Genomic DNA, 20431 nt, shown 5'->3' with positions numbered 1-20431 from the left:
TAATTTGACAGTACGAAATCTGACGTATCACCGAGTAATTTCCATACTAATATTCCATTTCTCCATTGTTACAGAAAGCCAGCCAACAAATAAGACTGAAACTACATAAAAAATATGTAGAAATACTTTTATATACATAAAATTAACATTCCAATGACGTACTGAGGTCACTTCAGATGACAGATCGGCCATTTTGAAACGAAAACAAGATGGCGACGCCGGTTAAAACGATTGATCAAGAAGGAGATGGAGCTGATGAGAAGCTGCTTGAGGATAATAAGGTGTTGATTGTGCCCAGGAGTGGGGCTGCCAATCAGGATGGGGGGGTCGTGGCCATCAAGTCTTCGAAGAAAGGTAAGTTTAAGATATCTATCTATTAGGTCGGGGAAAAAGTCTTTTCGCATTATAGTATGTACGAACTTGTAATAAAATATTTTCTCTATACAAAAGCTCGATATTTGGGTACCTCACGAGCTTACTGAAAGAAACCTAATGAATCGTGTACTCATTTGTGATTCTTGAAGAGATTTTATTACAAGTTAATACATGCTAAAATGCGAAAAAACTTTCCCCGACCCAATATTTAAATCCATCTTCTAACTCGCGCAATTTCGCTTGCGTCACTTAAGAGAGAAGGGGTAATAAATTTCCATGTTTTTGTAGCATTTTTTACTGGTACTCTGCTCCTGTTGGTCGTAGCGTGATGATATATAGCCTATAGCCTTCCTCGATAAATGGGCTATCTAACACTGAAATAATTTTTCAAATCGGTCCAGTAGTTCCTGAGATTAGCGTGTTAAAATAACTGTTTCACGGTACAATTTTGACTGTTAAATTCACGTACAACTTGTCATCTGCATGTTTCTATCGTGCTACCGGATTTAAAATATATTTGTTGTACAAATAAAGGTGTGAAAATTAGTTTTGTACGTCAATATTAAATATTGTTAAGTTGCTTAACCTTGGAGTATCGTGCAGTTTACCGTAGCTTGAATCTCCATTAAAACCGGTGTGAAAAATAGCGGGTCATAAATTTGCAATTTATTTATCTTGCCTAGTAACAAATGACAAGGTTTATTTGATTTTATATTTATTTTTATAAAAAAAACTAGCGGACCCGACAGACATTGTCCTGTCTACACGTCTTTAATTTGAAAATTTTAAACTTTATTTAATAATCTAAACCATTCTCAGATCCCCTTGAACACACACAAAAAAAACATCGAAATCGGTCCAGTCGCTTAAGAGAAGTTCAGTGACACACACTTACAGAAGAATTATATATAGAAAAATAATGACCTATTAATGTCCCACTGCTGGGCAAGGGTCTCTTCTCGTAATGAGGCAAAGATTTTTCCTTAAGTCCATCACGATCTCCAAGTACGGGTTGGGGGTTTTTGGAGAGGAAGAAGTAGGAAATTAAGCTCCATCTATTTATACATAATTGATAAACTATTTTTTTACTAGAGGCCGCCCGCGACTTCGTCCGCGTGGAAACCCTTCCCGTGTAAATCCCGATCCCTCGGTAACTCCAGGATAAAAAGTAGCCTATGTGTTATTCTGGGTTTTCAGCTACCTATATACCCATCGTAATCGGTTCAGTAGTATTTGCGTGAAAGAGTAACAAACATCCATACATACATACATTCTCATAAACTTTCGTATTTATAATATTAGTAGAATTTATAAACTATTTATTTATTTGATAGCACATTCTCATACCCATCTATTAGGACACTTAGTCCACAAACGCATTCGAAATATTGTCAAGTATAGCAAAAATATAATTGGTTCTAGAATATTGTTAAACAAAAAATTAATAAAACTAATTAATTAATGACAAATTTAATATAATCATGGCCTTTTCATTTCAATCTGCTAACACTAATATAGTAATTTTACTATTTATCTTTTTCATCGGTAACATCAATGATCTCAAAAGACTTATGTCCAAAGCCGAAGCCATAGACAACATATTAATTTAAAGGATAATTCGCGGGTAGTTGCACACAATTTATCAGTTATTACCGTATTTTTTACAAATATTAATTAATTTAGTTGAAGTGTTATTTACCAGTGTATAAAAGTGAAAATTTCGGTGTTTGAGTGAAATATTATGGCTAAGAATAAATATAAAAAACTAAGAGGTATGTTTTTAATTGTATTAGTAATTGGCTTTTTCCCACGTGAAAGATTTCTCGGGGTAAAAGTATCCTGTGTTCATTCAGGTTATAAACTACTAGCTGACCCGCGCAACTTCGCTTGCGTCACAATAGAGAGAATGGGTCAAATTTTTTTCCGTTTTTGTTACATTTTTTACCGGTACTCTGCTCCTATTGGCCATAGCGTGATGATATATAGCCTATAACCTTCCTCGATGAATGGGCTATCTAACACTGAAAGAATTTTTCAAATCGGACCAGTAGTTCCTGAGATTAGCGCGTTCAAACAAACAAACAAACTCTTCAGCTTTATAATATTAGTATAGACTAGCTGACCCGCGCAACTTCGCTTGCGTCACCTAAGAGAATGGGTCAAAATTTTCCCCGTTTTTGTAACATTTAGCGTTGCTACTCCGCTCCTTATGACAGTAGCGTGATGTTATATAGCCTATAGCATTCCTCGATAAATGGGCTATCTAACACTGAAAGAATTTTTCAAATCGGACCAGTAGTTCCTGAGATTAGCGCGTTCAAACAAACAAACAAACAAACAAACAAACAAACAAACAAACTCTTCAGCTTTATTTTATTAGTATAGATGTAACCTGCACCTTAATATATTGATTTAAATTATGTTATGACCAAAGTGTGTTCGGTACTGTTGGTAGGTAGCAGCTACTTACAAAATAACTTAAATGAATAATTGATTACAATTTGATTTTGATTTAACGATTCAATTAAAATTCGTCCAGTCCCCGAAAGTGTAACAAAATAACTGAAAGTTATACTCATAAACTTTCGCATTTATAAATAAACAGCAAGACTGATTGTTTAAACGTCATTTGTACTTAAATAAGCTATCGATACATACCTATACTGGGGCCATTTCAAACGTACGAACTACTCCTTCTTATCGTATGGTTAGTGGTCAACCTAGTGTCAAAGTTACTCAAGCCCGAAGGCCTTTGACGTGGCTTAGCGACTGTTATCTCAATTCTCAACAACCGAGACCGACTTTTTACGTGCCCTCCGAAGCTTGCCCTGCCTTTTGGGCGGCTTGAACAACTTTGACACTAGGTTGACCACTAACCATACGATAGATACATAGATATATCCTTAATTTCGGGAGTAGACCCTTGCCCAGCAATGAGACAATAATAAGTTCTTTCCTAACCCCTTCATTTCCGAAAAAGACCTTTACCCAGCAGTGGGACAGTATATTACCCAGCTGTTTATAAAAGGATAATGTTTCTCTGCATAATAAAAGTTTTACAACCGTTATCATTAGATTAGCTATCAGTGACCTATTTTAACGTATAATAGCATGTTTTTATCAGAGTGATGTTATAAATGATAGTTATTGTAGTTATGTACTTAATGTACTAGTTTATCTATATATACATACATACAGACATACATACAAACATAAATAATATCTTGCCTTTTTTCCCATGGGGGTAGACAGATGTCAAAGAAAGCTACTTTATAATACGTACAAATATACATACATACATGAAATCACGCCTTTTCCCATAGGGGTAGGCAGAGGCCAAAAAAGCTACTTTGTAATACATACATGCGTATATTTATGCGTACATACATACAAACATACATACATGAAATCATGCCATTTTCCCATAGGGCTAGGTAAAGACCAGAGAACGTCACTTGGTACGATCCTTACAAACTTCCCTTGCTTCATTTATATTCATACATGTAGTCATACAGGAACATAAGATTTATAAAATCAACTAGCTGACCCGGCAAACGTTGCTTTGCCATATAAATATGATTCGAATATGCTCACAAAATTTCATGAGAATCGGTAAAGCCGTTTCGGAGGAGTATGGCAACGAAAACTGTGACGCGAGAATTTTATATATTAGATATTCCATGATAAATTAAAAAATGCCTTTAACAATGCCCAAGCCGGTAATCGAACCCGAGACCTCAAAATCAACAGTCATATATATACACTACCTCCCATACAGTGTCATCCAAACACAATTAACTTCCACATCCCATAATCAATAACTAAAATTAGTTCAGTAATTGTTTCCTTATAAAGACAATGCTATCCATCCTTATCTATCTTTACCTGTGAGAGCGAGATAGATAGCCTAACTCGAGTAGCTATCGGAAACTGTCGATTACCATGCCTTATGTCCGGTGCATACATAATTGGTCATCTATGAACCTTGTGCCATATATAGGAGCTCGTGGCTTAGTAAACAACAGCCGCGCAGATAGACCTTTGAGGTTAAGCTACGCTCGCCAAGGTTGGTCTGTGGATGGGTGACCGTAAAGTGGTATTTGAAATGAGCGTCTCGGTAACGGTAATAAGTCGGGCCTATCTGTTGTGTATTAAGATAACAGTCGTTAAACCTAGTGTCAAAATTGTTCAAGCCGCCCGAAAGGCCTTTGACGTGGCTTAACGACTGTTATCTTAATTAACAACAACGCAACGACTTTTTACGTGCCCTCCGAAGCACGGAGACGCTTATTTCAAATGCCACTCACGGTCACCCATCTTTTGAATGACCGCGCCAAAGTTGCTTAACCCACAGATAGTTTACCGACCGGTGAGCACAACTGGCTTGTCTGCTGATCCCATGAGTGAATAATAAACTCGATATATCGGTGTCGTATTATTATGATTTACTAGCTGACCCGCGCAACTTCGCTTGCGTCACATAAGAGAGAATGGGTCATAATTTTCCCCGTTTTTGTAACATTTTTTACTGCTACTCTGCTCCTATTGGTCGTAGCGTGATGATATAAAATATGCTTTTTCTTCACGAAAAATATTCTCAAAATTATTTATACTTATAATATAACGAAATCGCGCTAAGGCATATCCGTCATTAAAACAGTTGCCATGTCCTTTCTCGGGTATCAAAATATCTCCATACCAAATTTCATGCAAATTGGTTCAGTAGTTTAGGCGTGATTGAGTAGCAGACAGACAGACAGACAGACAAAGTTACTTTCGCATTTATAATATTAGTATGGATAGCCTTCCTCGATAAATGGGCTATCTAACACTGAAAGAATTTTTCAAATCGGACCCGCAGATCCTGAGATTAGCGCGTTCAAACAAACAAACTCTTCAGCTTTATAATATTATAGTATTATAGTATATAGTAAGTAGTATATAGTATAGATATGTCGTAGGTATGTTTACTTAGGAAAATAACTGTATACCTATTACTATGTTATGTAGGCAGAAATTGATATGTTGTTTACGCAAATATAATACGATTTGACATCATGTGCGCTATGCAATAGTTAGTTGTTTTATGAATAAATCAATCTAATAAATAAAATTCTCGCGTCACAGTTTTCGTTGCCATACTCCTCCGAAACGGCTTGACCGATTCTCATGAAATTTTGTGAGCATATTGACTAGGTCTGAGAATCGGCCAACTATCTATTTTTCATACACCTAAGTGACACAATATTTTTTTATATGGCAATGCAACGTTTGCGGCTCAGCTAGTAATTATATAAAACTCTTCCGTTCTGTGCTTTGTGTTAAGGTCTGTGAAGAAAATACATTTAGAAGTTGTGAAGAAGAATGTGGTTTTTTCTAAACTTCTTTGGCCTCTATTATTGTGATTTTTATTCCTGAGTTACTAATATACCGGAATTTACTGCATACTGGGTCAAATAATTATACCACTAGGCTATCATATTGTTAACTAATTGCTAAGAAATATAGCCTTCATTATAAGTGGTGATTAATATTCGTTGATGCGGGTTCAGACGGTGTTAGTAGTTCACTTTACTAGCTGATGACGTCATGGTATTGTAAATTATTGAAGTGGAGCTGACTCTACTAGCTCATGACGTCATAATATTGTAAATCATGAAAGTGGGATTTTAACGTGTTTTGTTCAATGTCTTTTTTTACCCATAGATGGAAGCTAAAGTCTCAATTTTTTATCAAATTTTTGCATCTTCAGCTGTTGTTTTTTTTTAATACCTTCAGATTTAAATGTGAAAATAATTTTAAAGGTTCCGTACTCAAACGGTAAAAATGGAACTCTATTACTAAGCCCCCGCTGTCCGTCTGTCAGGCCGGGACTCCACCAAAGCAGAGATGTGTGCGGTGTGCTGTGTGCTGTGCGAGAAGAGATGTTTTTCAGCTCGCGGGACTCCACCAAAGCGGAGATGTGTGCGGTGTGCTGTGTGCTGTGCGATAAAAGCGTGTGCTCGCGCGCACGGTACTAGCAAGATGGCCGGCCGGCGCGCGCGCGGGGTTCTGCGGGTTGCTAGCGGGCGAGAGGGGGGAGGGTGACATCGCTCACTGCACGCCGCTCACATCTCTCGTCTCCACTGCGCGTCGTCCGCGCACAGCTCACATCTCCGCTTCCATCGCGACATACAAATATTACACATCTCCGCACAGCGATCTCCACTGAAGCTGAGCGGAGAGGAGACGTGTCAATAACTCAATTCTATTGGTTGTTTAAAAAACATCTCCTCTCCGCTCGTCTCGTCTCCGCTTTGGTGGAGTCCCGGCCTCACCAGGCTGTATCTCATAAACTGTAATAGCTAGGAAGCTGAAATTTTCATAAATAATGTATTTCCGTTGCCGCTATAACAACAAATACTAAAAATAAAAACGGGGGTCCACTCCCCATACAATCAACGTGTATTTTTCGTATTTTTTTGGTACTTAATCCTTCGTGTGCGAAGTCCGACTCGCATTTGGCAGGTTTTCTTGAGGTATCCATGACGTCACACCACTACACCCGTCTGAACAAACCTCCAATCATTTACATGGATCACGCAGAAACATTCACACGCAACAATGATTTCAGTTTACATACGATTATTACAAAAGTGCACGCGTTTTGAGAATAACAAATAATTTAAAAACAAATAAGAAAACTATATTTTCGAAGATTTTTCTTGTGGTTAATCTAGTGTCAAAGTTGTTTGAAGCTAAAGGCTTTCGATGTGTTTAAAAGCCTGACAAGAAATTTCAGAAGACCGCGGTAGTGGATAACACTTAGCATGCGTATTGAGCATCTCAGTTGACAACTCATCAGTCTAGTCTTTCTTCCAACTATGTTGGAGTCGGCTTTCAGTCTCACCGGAAGCAGCTGAATACCAGTATTTTACATGGAGCGACTGTCTATCTGACCTCCACAACACAGTTACCTGGCTATACCACGATACCCTTCGGTAAGACTGGTTGACAGACTTTCAAGCATCTGACTACTGTTAACGACTGTCAAAGATCTTTGATAATGACAGCCGGGACTCACAATTTAATGTCTTCCGAGACACCAAGGAACTCGATATGTATAAGATGGTCACCCATCTACAGAATAACCTCTGCAAACGTAGCTTAATCTCAGAGATCGATCCGCGCGGCTATTTTTACTTAGCCACGAGCTCCTTATAATGTACAGCATAGTTGCTTTCAAATAGTTGTCAACTGAGATACACAATAATCCTCCCCCCGTCTGTATAGAACTTTAACGACTGTTATCTTAATTGACATATACAGGGACCGAGGTTTAATGTGATTTTTAGATGAAAACGGTCACCCATCTACATTGTGTGCTATAAATTATTTCTTATTCTTTAAAAAACTGTGTTAAGTAGTGATTATGAGCAAGGAAATTATTGAAAACGAAGAATTATCAGGTAGGATAAAAAAAGCCTTTTAGCTCTGGTTGTGATGTTTTAATTCTATGTTTGCTTGTTATGTAAAAAAACGTTTTCCTACACGTAACTTTTGAATGGACTTTAATATTTTACGCCTCCTTCCCATAGGGGTAAGCCGAGACCAAAGAATGCCACTTGGTACGATCCTTACAACCTTCCCTTGCTTCATTCACATACATACACGTTGTCATACAGGACAACTGGTTACAAGAAATACACACTTTTCAATGGACTACAAGAAAAAACATCATAAAAAATATATATCTCTAAGACACGCGGTCTTCAAATGAAACGAAAGCTGTAAAATTTTACAGTGATGACGTCACAAACAGCTGAGAGATGACTCACGCGCCAACGTGGTGCGTTGACATTTCAGAGAAAAATAAATGAAATATTTCTAATGGATTTTGCTATGGGAGTTTCCCCAGACTCAAATTATTCTTTGACTTTGGTGACTGACTTACCCCCGGTTTCTGAGGTACATTTAGCGGTAGTTTATCTATTCAATAGCGTCTAAACTCATATAAAAAAAAGCTATTGAATAGATAAACTACCGATAAATGTTCTAAGAAACCGGGGAATAGTGATCTATCAACGCACAACCCCAACCACTGGACGGATCTGACTGAAATTTAGCATGCAAGTAGATGTTATGACGTAGGCATCCGCTAAGAAAGGATTTTGATCAATTCTACCCCCAAGGGGATAGAATAGGGGATGAAAGTTTGTATGGAAATTCTGTCCTTAGTCGCAAACTACGCGGACGAAGTTGCAGGCAAAAGCTAGTATCTATATAACACGTAGTCTTCAAATGATATGAAGCTGTAAAATTTTACAGTGATGACGTCACAAACAGCTGAGATGAGTCACGCGCCAACGTGGTGCGTTGACATTTCAGAGAAAAATATGAAATGAAATACTTCTAATAGATTTTGTTATGGGAGTTTCCCGGACTCGAATTCCTCTTTCTTTAATCATTTTGTATTCAAAATCTTTATTTTTCTTTTTAAGACAACTCCCGCACTAAGAATTGCTCTTGTGTCGCGGGGACTTTTACAAACAACGAACACAAAGTACAACAAGAACCGAAACAATTGCATATTTGTGGATCCCATAAATGTTAGGCACTCATTTGATACCAACGAAAATGCGTAACTGTGACGTTACTATGTCGTATTTCTTTACTAAAATGTGTTTTTGACATTTCATAAAGAGTAGCTGACTGATAGTCAACTACTCAATTATGAATACTGCTTTAACGAACAGGAATCAAATCAGATATCTTCAGTCGTACTGTAAAGTTCAAAAATTTAATTGACCTTCTTCTAAAGACAGTACTGTTTACACCACTTCAAGAAGCGTGAAGATACACAAACAAAATATAAGTCAAAAGCCGCGATTATATACAGTATCCAGAAATAATACTAATTTCATTTGAAAACATACGGGAGAGGGTTTTGTCGAGCTTGTATGGGGCCGTTCATGTACTACGTAAGTAGATTTATAACAATTACTAGCTGACCCGCGCAACTTCGCTTGCGTCACATAAGAGAATCATAATTTTCCCTGTTTTTTTTTTAAAAATCACTGGTACTCGCCTCCTATTGGTCGTAGCGTGATGATATATAGCCTATAGCCTTCCTCAATAAATAGGCTATCTAACACTGCAAGAATTTTTCAAATCGGACTAGTAGTTTCTGAGATTGGCGCGTTCAAACAAACAAACTCTCCAGCTTTATAATATTAGTAAAGATTAACTCCCCCCCCCATCTCCCTTGTCAGCAAAAGTAAGCAAAGCTTTTACCCCCTCCCCATATGCTAACGTAAACATTTTTCAATTAATGTATTGTTTTTTTAACTTTAACTTACTAATAATTTTAATTAAAAGTAAATAACTACCGATGACGTAATCAACATCTAGACTCCCCTACCCCCCATGTCATCCAACAAAAGCAAAGCAAAGACCCCCCCCACCCCCTTAATGCTCACGTAATACTTGAACAGTCCTTATGATGATAATTGTAAAATGTATGGCATCATTCATGACGTCATAGTTTGTGTTACGTCATAACAATTACGTTATAGGGTTACGCGTTTAATTCTTATAGAAACTCGGATGATTTATTTGGGGGAATAAGTGAGGAGCTCGTGGCTTCGTTAACAACAGGCGCGCGGATCGATATCTGGGTTAAGTTACGCTTGCCGAGGTTATTTCGTGGATGGGTGACCATCTTATACGTATCGAGTTCCTTCGTGTTTCGGAAGGCACGTTAATTTGTGGGTCCCGGCTGTCATTTTCAAAGATCTTTGACAGTCGTTAAAAGTAGTCAGAAGCTTGAAAGTCTGACAACCAGTCTTACCGAAGGGTATCGTGTTATAACCCAGGTAACTGGAGATGGGTTATGGAGATCTTATAGGCAGTCGCTACATGTAAAATATTGGTATTCAGCTGCATCCGGTGAGACTGGAAGCCGACCCCAGTATAGTTGGAAGAAAGGCTAGACTGATATAATATTTTATTGACGAGACAATGTCATAGCCGGTTTAAGAGAATGTCTATTTCTCCAATGAAATGAATTCATGTCGTAATCCCTCGCTATAAAATGTGTTATTACCCATAAAAATTACGGCTAAGTGCTGTTTTATTAAATATCTATTATAGCATTAATAGCTGTTTCAGACGCGTATGAATCATTCCTTTTATTTTATTGGTGACCTCATTACACTAGGTTTGTAAGTCGTAACTTCACTTCTTACAATTGTCAGGATTTTGGCTTTTAAGCTTATATTATTTCACTTATTAAGTACATTTAGCGGTAGTTTATCTATTCAATAGCGTGTAAACTTATATAAAAGAAACAGTTTGAATAGATAAACCACCGCTAAATTTACCTCAGAAACACCCATTTACAAACACTGCCTCCGTGGCGCAGTGGTTTAGGTCACCACGCCGCTACCATTTCGTCGGGAAGTCGTGTGTTCGATTCTCACACGGAACAATTATTTGTGAGATCCACAAATAATTGTTTCGAATCTGATTGTCAGTTGTGTTTGTTTGTTTGTAAAAGTCCCTGCGTCACGTCTTTAAAAAGATAAAAAGAACAGAGCCTATTACATCCAAAATACATTTTTTTGTTTCCAAACTACACGGCAGTAATGTTATAATAATGTAACGATTAGATGAATGATTAATTAACACCGGGGGCGATAGGAAACTTAATGGGTGATGATCACGCGAATTTACGAGGTCATTGCGTCACATCTAGAACTGCTTGGAAGATTATATTTGTTGGGTGTTAAAATGTAAGTAAACTGCGACTTTTTAAAGTATAGAAACATACTTTATTTATTAGTATTTAAAAAGACCACTCCCACACTAAGAATTGTCCTTGCGTTGCGGGGACTTTTACAAACATACAAACAACGGACTCAAAGTACAAGCAGGCAACAACTATTTGTGGGTGGCAATTGTTCCGTGCGGGAATCGAACCCACGACTTCTCGACGCAATGGTAGTAGCGTAGCAAGCACCCTAACCACTGCGTCAAGGAGGCTACCAAAAATCACTTTACACACTACGACCAATAGGAGCTGAGTACCAATAAAAAAAAATACAACAACGGGGAAAATTATGACCCATTCTCTCTCATGTGACGCAAGCGAAGTTGCGCGGGTCAGCTAGTACCGGATATAAGCCTCTAGAACTTTAGTCTTTTAACCGACTGCGCAGTACTAAAGAGTAACATCCTCACTCACTTAACCCAGTAACCCAGTCAGGGTCAGCTCATAATTGCCGTATTCTTGTACAAAACTGTGTCTCCGTTTTGGCAACAGTCTGCGAGCCAATTCGTTACGATGTTTCGTTGCAGTTAAAATTGTTTTATGGACTTTTCAGATTGCAGCGTTGTGGTTTAAAATATGGAAATGAATATGTATTTTTTGAGTTTTCTATGATAAAAGGTGTAACTAGAATCTCGTCTTTTAGATAGTCCATCGGTCTGTCTGTTTGTCGGTCCACTCGCCTATCTGCCTTAACCCTTTGACCACCACGGTCGGCTATACTCGACAAATCAGAATTCGTTCACGACACTATATTTTTGTCGACATTTGCCGACGAAAGCGTCGTGAGCACGTTCTGATTTGTCGAGTATAGCCGACCGTGGTGGTCAAAGGGTTAAGTAAAGTCACTTCCCACGTCTGCCCCTATGTCTGTGTGTATGTTTAAAGTTACGCAACCGATTTCGATGATGTTTTTTAATAGATAGGGTGATTCAAGAGAAACGTTTATGTGTAAAAGTTGTAAAGCTTTTGCAAAATAACTATTTAATCCGGGCGAAGTTGAGGCGGGCCGTTAGTAAAAATATATTATTATATAACTAGCTGACCAGCGCAACTTCACTTACCTCACATAAGCGAGAATAGGTCATAATAATCCCCGTTTTTGAAACATTTTTCGTTGCTACTCCGCTCCTATAGCCTTCCTTAATAAATAGGCTATCCAACAGTAAAATATTTTTTTCATTTCGCACCATCAGTTCCTGAGATTAGCACGTTCAAACAAACAAACAAACTCTTCAGCTTTATAATATTAGTTAATTGTTTAAACTAGGTAAAACCGACGCGGGCCGCTATAAAAATATATAATTACCCACATTCTCTCATCCTACATGCTTTCCCAATAATCTTTCCGTATATTCGACGTGTCCAGTTCCAAAATTGGCATCGCTCCAACAGATGAATCGTGGTACTCTATTAATAATATTTTAAACCAAACGCTTACGGACTCACTGACTGATTGTAAAAACTGGTTTGAAGGAAATTATGAAAAAAGTGGGGTAATGAACTTCCCCTGAATATTTCAGGAAATTAATACTAATATCCTTAGCAGTTTAGTTGAAACTTATCTATACTAATATTATAAAGCTGAAGAGTTTGTTTGTTTGAACGCGCTAATCTCAGGAACTACGGGTCCGATTTGAAAAATCTTTCAGTGTTAGATAGCCCATTTATCGAGCAAGGTTATAAGGCTATCATCACGCTACGACCAGTAGGAGCAGAGTACCAGTAAAAAATGTTACAAAAACGGGTAAAAATTCACCCATTCTCTCTTATGTGACGCAAGCGAAGTTGCGCGGGTCAGCTAGTAATAATATTTTTAAACCTGACACTCACTGACTGATTGTAAAAAACTGGTTTGAAGGAAATTATGAAAAAAGTGGAGTAATGACCTTTTCTTTATTTTTTGTTTTCTTTAAAAAGACAACTCCCGCACTAAGAATTGCTCTTGTGTCGCAGGGACTTTTACAAACATACGGACAACGGACATAAAGAACAACCAGACCCAAAACAATTTGTGGGTCGCACAAATAATTGCTCCGTGTGGGAATCGAACCCACGACATAAGTATTTATATGCTTACGTACATAGATATGTCTTATTTTATCTTATACTAGATGACCCGCGCCACTCCGCTTGCGTCACATAAGAGAGAATTTTTAAAAGTGTCAAATTTTTACCCGATTTTGTAACATTTTTTACTGCTACTCTGCTCCTATTGGTCGTAGCGTGATGATATATAGCCTATAGCATTCCTCGATAAATGGGCTATCTAACACTGAAATAATTTTTCAAATCAGACCAGTAGTTCCCGAGATTAGCGCGTTCAAACAAACAAACTCTTCAGCTTTATAATATTAGTATAGATATATAAAATTCTCGCGTCATAGTTTTCGTTGCCATACTCCTCTGAAATGGCTTGACCGATTCTCATGAAATTTTGTGAGCAGCATATTGACTAGGTCTGAGAATCGGCCAACATCTATTTTTCATACACCTAAGTAACACATTTTTTTTATTATATGGCAAAGCAACGTTTGCCGGGTCAGCTAGTATTAGTATAGATAAGACACACATAACTTCAATCTCATTGTCGTTAAATTTGAACCTACTTATTTTTTGCCCTATAACACTAAATAGCAACGTCCTTGGCAACAAAGATAAATATCGTGGGCGTATTTTCTATAGGTTTGATTAATGGCAGTATCTTTGCCAAATGGAAGCCTAGATGATGTAACTTTAGCCAGACATGTGCCTAGTCTAGATTTTATTGAGCTGTTGTTTGTCTAAGTGGAAAAGTTTTCTAGGTAGATAAATAAAATGTGTGTTTGGACATTTCACACACGGTCATTTGATTCCAAACTACGCAGAGCTTGTACTGTAACCAAATAACTGATAAACATACTTTTATACCTGTAAATACATACTTATATAGATACATTGACAACCAGGCTCAGAACAAATGCTCGTGCTCATCACACAAAGATTATTCCCGGGTGGGATTCATGCACTACCGACCGCGCAATATACGCAATGTAATTAATGTTCTTTTTTAAAGACAACTCCTGCACTAAGATTTGCTCTTGTGTCGCGGGTACTTTTACAAACATACAAACAACGGACACAAAGTACAATCAGACACGAAACCACTTTTTGTTGATCGCACAAATAATTCGTGTGGGAATCGAACGTGCGTCAGGAGAATACACACAAAATATTATTTAATTAATTAATAATTTAATCAGCCTTTATGTGCGTGAACCACTTTTTTTCAAGTCTGTACAAATCGTAAAATATATCAGCGGGATGAATTGTCCTATTCAAAAAATGTACTAGGACAACTCATCCCGCGGGATGAGATGTCCTAGTACAATTTTTCTAGTGGGATAAGTTGACCTAAGGCTCAGCTTACCCACTGCGCCACGGAGGCAGTCAAACATGTATAAACTAATCTTTTTCTCTTGTCCACAGTAAAACTCCCAGAAGACAGCAATGCGGTCGGCGGTGGTCGGTTCACCATCGGCCCGGCGCCGGCCCGCGACTGGGAGATGGTCCCGCCGGACGGCAAGTGGGGATGGTGTATTCTCGTAGGTAATCCACCACCACCGCTCTTTGTAGTGGTACTATAGGCTATAGGGGACTAGGCCTGAACAGTAGGGGGCTATGGGAGACCAAAAGGAGACGGGGTAAGATGGGTAGATGTAAGGTCAATGCTATAGACGCATTTCAGGCGCTGTTTGTAGTGGTACTGCAGGATCTAGGGGACTAGGCCTGAACAGTAGGGGGGCTATGGGAGACCAGAAAAGATTATAAGGGGGAGGATTCGCAGATGCAAGGACAAAAACGCTCCTTGTAGTTGTACTATAGGCTATAGGGGACTAGGCCTGAACAGTAGGGGGGCTATGGGAGAACAGAAAAGAATTTTAGAGCAAGAATTCGCAGATGCAAGGACAAAGCTGTAGTAATGGCATTTTAGACGCTCTTTGTAGTGGTACTATAGGCTATAGGACTAGGCCTGAAAAGTAGGGGGGACATAGGACTACGCTTGAAAAGTAGTAAAAGGTCCCTTCAAGGGTTGTCGATAGGCGGTTGTGTCCGGCCTATGGCAGTTATAGGGTGCTTAGGCATCCCTGTGAGGGAGCCCTAAGGCTAAGTTCATATGATCGCGCGGAACTTTCGACCGCGCGGTACAGGATCGAAGTAAACAGCATAGACAATACTAGATTGTCTATGCAGACAATACTAGCTGAACTTAGCCTAAATTGGGGCATCCGCGTGGCGTGCGGCTTGCGGTGCATGCTTCGGCATCCGGTCGTGGCGGTTTAGTTTGAACCAGCTTTTGCCTGCGACTTCGTCCGCGTGGTTTGTGAATCAAAACAGAATTTTCATACAAACTTTTTCCCCTATTTTATCCCCTTGGGAGTAGAATTGATCAAAATCTTTTAAAATGACACAGGCATAACATCTACCTGCATGCCAAATTTCAGGCCGATCCATCCAGTGGTTTGGGCTGTGTGTTGATAGATCACTATGTCAGTCAGTCACCTTTGAGTTATATATAATTATTTATATGCCCGCCCTTCTGACGGGAGAGTCCCACATAGGGAACGCTGCACTCCACCCAAAGTGCAGGTGTATGCCTAAATGCCTAATGCATTAGCCACGTGAAAACAAAGATTAGGTGTAGGTACAAAAGTTTGGAATAGTCCATCCTAAGACTTGAAAAAATATTATTAATGTGAAATTCTGTTTTGTTCAGTTACTAGTTCAATAACTAAACTAGTAGGTAATTGAAGACTCAAAATTTGAAGACTGAAACGCCTGACTGACTTAAGTTTTTTTATAACAGTTCAAAGTTTCTCAGTGCGAACTCCAAATGGGAAAGATAGCTGGAAGAAAAATCCTACAGGCCTTTGAAAAGATTAGACATGATATTCTTGTATTCAATTATCAAAATTCCACACAAACATAAGGAAGGCTTGTTATATGTTTATAACTGTTAAATTTCAGGTGCGACCTTAGTGAACATACTAATACCGGGCACGATCAAGTCTTTCGGAGTACTGCTGGTGGAGTTCAACGATGTGTTCCAATCCAGCGCGTCCGCGTCGTCCGGTATCGTGGCGCTGTGCTACTTCCTGTACAGTAGTCTTGGTGAGTAGACTGGAAAGACCGAGTAGACCATGAATATAGTCGGAGAATTGATCTTTTTAGTAGCTATCGTAGCGCCGTGCTGCTTCTTAAACAGTCTTCTGGGTGCGTAGACTGAAAAGACCTAATAAATTAATAAGACTAAGCGTTAAATTCGCCAAGCTTCAGTATGCTATTTAGTCTGAAGTAATTTTAGAGTAAATAAGAAGACGAAACAGAAGAGCACTTTTTCTATTTTCATATAGGTACCTTTTGTAAGACTGGTTGTCAGAGATTGAAAATGACAGCCAGGACCCACAATTTAACGTGCCTTCCGAAACACGGAGGAACTCGATGTGAATTAGATGGTCACCAATCCATAAAACAACCTCGGAATCGTAGCTTAACCTCATAGATCGATCCGCGCAGCTGTTGTTAACTAAGCCACGAGCGATATATCACGTAATTCAATGTGTCCTTCGGCAAAAGCCTCCTCTAGCCGTTTTCAATGTGTTTTATGACGGGCCATATTTTACATGCCACTACATTAACAAAATAAGCTCTTTCCATTTTTTTCCACTACAGTTATTTTCAGGATTCAGTACAGCTGTTAAATTCTCTATTTTCTTTGTTTCCAGGTCCCCTATCATCAATATTATCGGTGAAATGGTCGTACAGAACAGTGACGTTGATCGGCGGCAGTTTCGCCGCGTTCGGCATGATATTTAGTAGCTGCGCGTTTTCTATCACTTATTTGTATTTTAGGTGAGTATTGGGACATTTAGGGGCACATGATTGATTGTATTTGATAGGGGTACAACTGTGAATGAGTGTTATATGACTTGCAGATATTAATATTTTTATTATCACTTAGTGAAAGCTTTTTAATACCTACTAGATTCAGTGAGTAAAACAGTGTAGGTAGTCAGTCATATTTGGGTAATTATGTGGTTAGGGATACACGACTCTTAGGGCCACAGGTCTCCTGGTGGCACATGGCTGTTAGGGATATATGACATAGGGGCACATGACTGATAGGGGCATGTTATATCGGGGCTCATGGCTATATTACACTCAGGGTGTATTTGTCTAATAGGAGCCTATGGCTATAGGAGCACATGCCCCCTAAGAGAACATGTTTGTTAGGGGTTCTTAGACACATGGGGGTACATAACTTTAGGCGCATGTTTTGACCATGTTTGTATGATTGGTCCCAAGTTTCGGCGCGATGGTGGGCACGGGCGCGGGGCTCGCGTTCCCGCCGACGGTGTACATAGTGACGTCATACTTCGTGCGACTGCGCGGGCTCGCCAACGGTATCTGTATGTCCGGCAGCGCGTTCGGCAGTATTATACTGCCGCCCGTACTGCGGTACCTGCTGGAAACTTATGGATATAAGTGAGTTTAGATTTTTGTTTTTTTGGTAGTTAATTATTGAAATTCTACTTTAAAGAAACTGCACGTTTGGCGCAGTGGTTTAAGCGGTCACCTCGCCGCGACAACCGTAGCGCCGCGTGTGGTGGGTTCGAATCCTACCCGGAACATATCTTTGTGTGATGAGCACGAGTATATGTTCTGAGCCTGGTTGTGAACTTATCTATATAAGTATGTATTTAGAAGTATATAAGTATGTTTATGTTTATCAGTTATTTGGTTACCATAGTACAAGCTCTGCTTAGTTTGGAATCAAATGACCGTGTGTGTTGTTGTTGAATTGTCCAAAAAAAAAAATACCCAAATCGGTTTAGTATTAGTCACGTAAACTCAAAATCAAATTTAAATGTCCTGTGCTAGTCAAATGTTTCCAGTTCGAATCCTGGGACAAGATTATTAAGGCAGAAATTCTGTAAATTGTAATTGTAGAAACGCCAGTGTATTTTGTACACCTCTGCCTAAACCTACTTGTTTGTATAAAAGTGATGTTATTTATTTACCTGTTTAATAGTCGCTGTCAGTAATTGCAACTGTCGCGTAGAGATCTCGGGTTCAAATCCCGGGCCTATATTTTTTCTGGATCCAGTGAGGATTGTACCAAGTGACATCCTTTGGTCTCTGCCTACTCCTATCGAATAAAGGCGTGATATTATGTCTTATATATAAAATTTCCATGTCGCAATGTTAGTTACCGTACTCCTCCGAAACGGATTGACCGATTCTCATAAAATTTTGTGAACATATTGAGTAGGCCAACATCTATTTTTCATACCCCTAAGTGACACTATTTTTTTCTTATAATTTTTATAACTAAACATTGTTTGCCAGGTCAGCTAGTATTAGTATAGATAGCGCTCATAGCCAGTTGCGCTCACCGGTCGGTAAACGATTAGTGAACCCACTAATCGTTTACCGACCGGTGAGCGCAACTGCAGCACAACTTAACCAAGCAACCCTTGGCGCGGTCATTCTATAGGTGGGTGACCGCATAGTGGTATTTGAACTGAGCGTCTCCGTGCTTCGGAGGGCACGTAAAAAGTCGGTCCCGGTTGTTGTCAACTAAGATAACAGTCGATAAGCCATTTCAAAGGCCTTTCGTGCGGCTTGAACAACTTTGTCACCAGATTGACCACTAACCATACGACAGAATAGAATAGTATAGATTTACCTTATGAACTCCGAGCCTAGAAAAGGACGAAAAACCGTCAGTCTAGTTAATTTCAAAGTTTTTTAAACACATTTGTTTATTTTTCAGAGGGGCAGTCCTAATCCTAGGCGGCATAATGCTGAACGTATGGGCAGCGGCCCTCCTCTTCCAGCCCGTGGAAGAACACATGGTGCGCAAGTACAAGGACCCTGAGGAAGATGAGGACAACCAACAGGTATGGACAGTCCATCTTGAGGGGTTTGTGAATAACTCTCTTGTTACAAATGACTGTGTTTTAGATAAAATAAAAAAATAATTAACCCATTAATGTCCCACTGCTGGGCAAGGGTCTCCTCCCGTAATGAGGGAGGGGTTAGGCCTTGAGTCCACCACGCTGGCCAAGTGCGGGTTGGGGACTTTGCATGCCCTCAATAAATGTCTTTAACAAATTTTAGGCATGCAAGGTTTCCTCACATGGGACAATTATTTCTAATACACACATAACTTGGAAAAGTCATTGGTGTGTTGCCTCGAGTTCGAACCTGCGACCACTTGCGTGGGAGGTGCTAACTTATACCACTCGGCTATCACAGCTGTTTTAGATACTCAAAATAATTACACTTTCGTTTCAACCAAGAGATTTGTTCACAAAATACCACTTTTTGATTAAAATAAATAGCTTTAAATGTGCTTTAATATTAATTCTAAGTTACTTATTAATATAAGGAACATTTTAAAATTACCAGTGGGATGAGATAAATACCAAAAAATATACAATTTATTTTCAATATTTCTAAATTATTTACTCCATGTCATATGTACAGTTGCGCTCACCGGTCGGTAAACGATCTGTGGGTTAAGTAACCTTTGGCGTGGTCATTCTATAGATGGGTGACCGCATAGTGGTATTTGAACTGGGCGTCTCCGTGCTTCGGAGGGCACGTAAAATGTCGGTCCCGGTTGTTGTCAATTAAGATAACAGTCGTTAAACCACGTCAAAGGCCTTCGGGTTTGAACTACTTTGACACTAGGTTGACCACTAACCATACGATAAGAAGAATAAGTGACTGTGTGTAGATAACAGGTAGTGAGTGATATTGTGATGAGTCTTACTCGATCGAGCCATCATTTCGAGTAAAACTATGATAGTGGAATAATATGAATGAGAAAAATAATGTTTTTATCTCCTCTCACTGGTATTTACAATGAGATATGATGTTACGAAGTTTTTGTATCGCGAATCAGAAAATTCCGAGTGACTCGTTTATATTGAGTAAAATAATTATTTTCCAATTAATTATTATGGAAAAAAATACCAACCAAAAAACGGCATTTTTGTTTAAAAATATGTTGTTAGTTAGAGGAATAATATTCAGGAAAAAATATCTACTGTGAAATCTTTTATTCTACTCAATATTACTAAAAAAGGGTTAAATTTTCAGCCATTTTTAAATTAAATTTAAGATTTTATTAATTAACGTTATTTTATAAGCTTATTACATTATTACGCGATTTATTTCAAACACTTTTAATTCTTTACA

The 20431-nt window shown here is 38.7% G+C and overlaps 1 protein-coding gene across 9 annotated transcripts in view; it reads left to right on the top strand.

Moving 5' to 3' along the window:
* Positions 1–20431, top strand: part of hrm (solute carrier family 16 member hermes) — a 64932-nt gene that overhangs the window by 21770 nt on the left and 22731 nt on the right. For 2 of the 9 annotated variants that reach the window (XM_076133846.1, XM_076133852.1), the window contains exons 2-7: positions 75–354; positions 14651–14770; positions 16190–16333; positions 16948–17074; positions 17528–17707; positions 18999–19125. In XM_076133846.1, the coding sequence (XP_075989961.1) occupies positions 210–354; positions 14651–14770; positions 16190–16333; positions 16948–17074; positions 17528–17707; positions 18999–19125 (843 nt within the window). In that variant the 5' untranslated portion in view covers positions 75–209. Of the gene's footprint in view, positions 1–74; positions 355–2005; positions 2148–6940; positions 7356–7647; positions 7824–14650; positions 14771–16189; positions 16334–16947; positions 17075–17527; positions 17708–18998; positions 19126–20431 lie in introns of those variants that run through there. The other 7 variants (XM_076133850.1, XM_076133849.1, XM_076133848.1 and 4 more) reach the window with 7 other exon arrangements.

This window comes from Anticarsia gemmatalis, chromosome 30, assembly GCF_050436995.1.
Source record: "Anticarsia gemmatalis isolate Benzon Research Colony breed Stoneville strain chromosome 30, ilAntGemm2 primary, whole genome shotgun sequence".
Classification (NCBI taxonomy): Eukaryota; Metazoa; Arthropoda; class Insecta; order Lepidoptera; family Erebidae; genus Anticarsia; species Anticarsia gemmatalis.
Note: the sequence above shows the minus strand (reverse complement) of the source record. Positions and strands in the feature narration are given on the sequence as shown.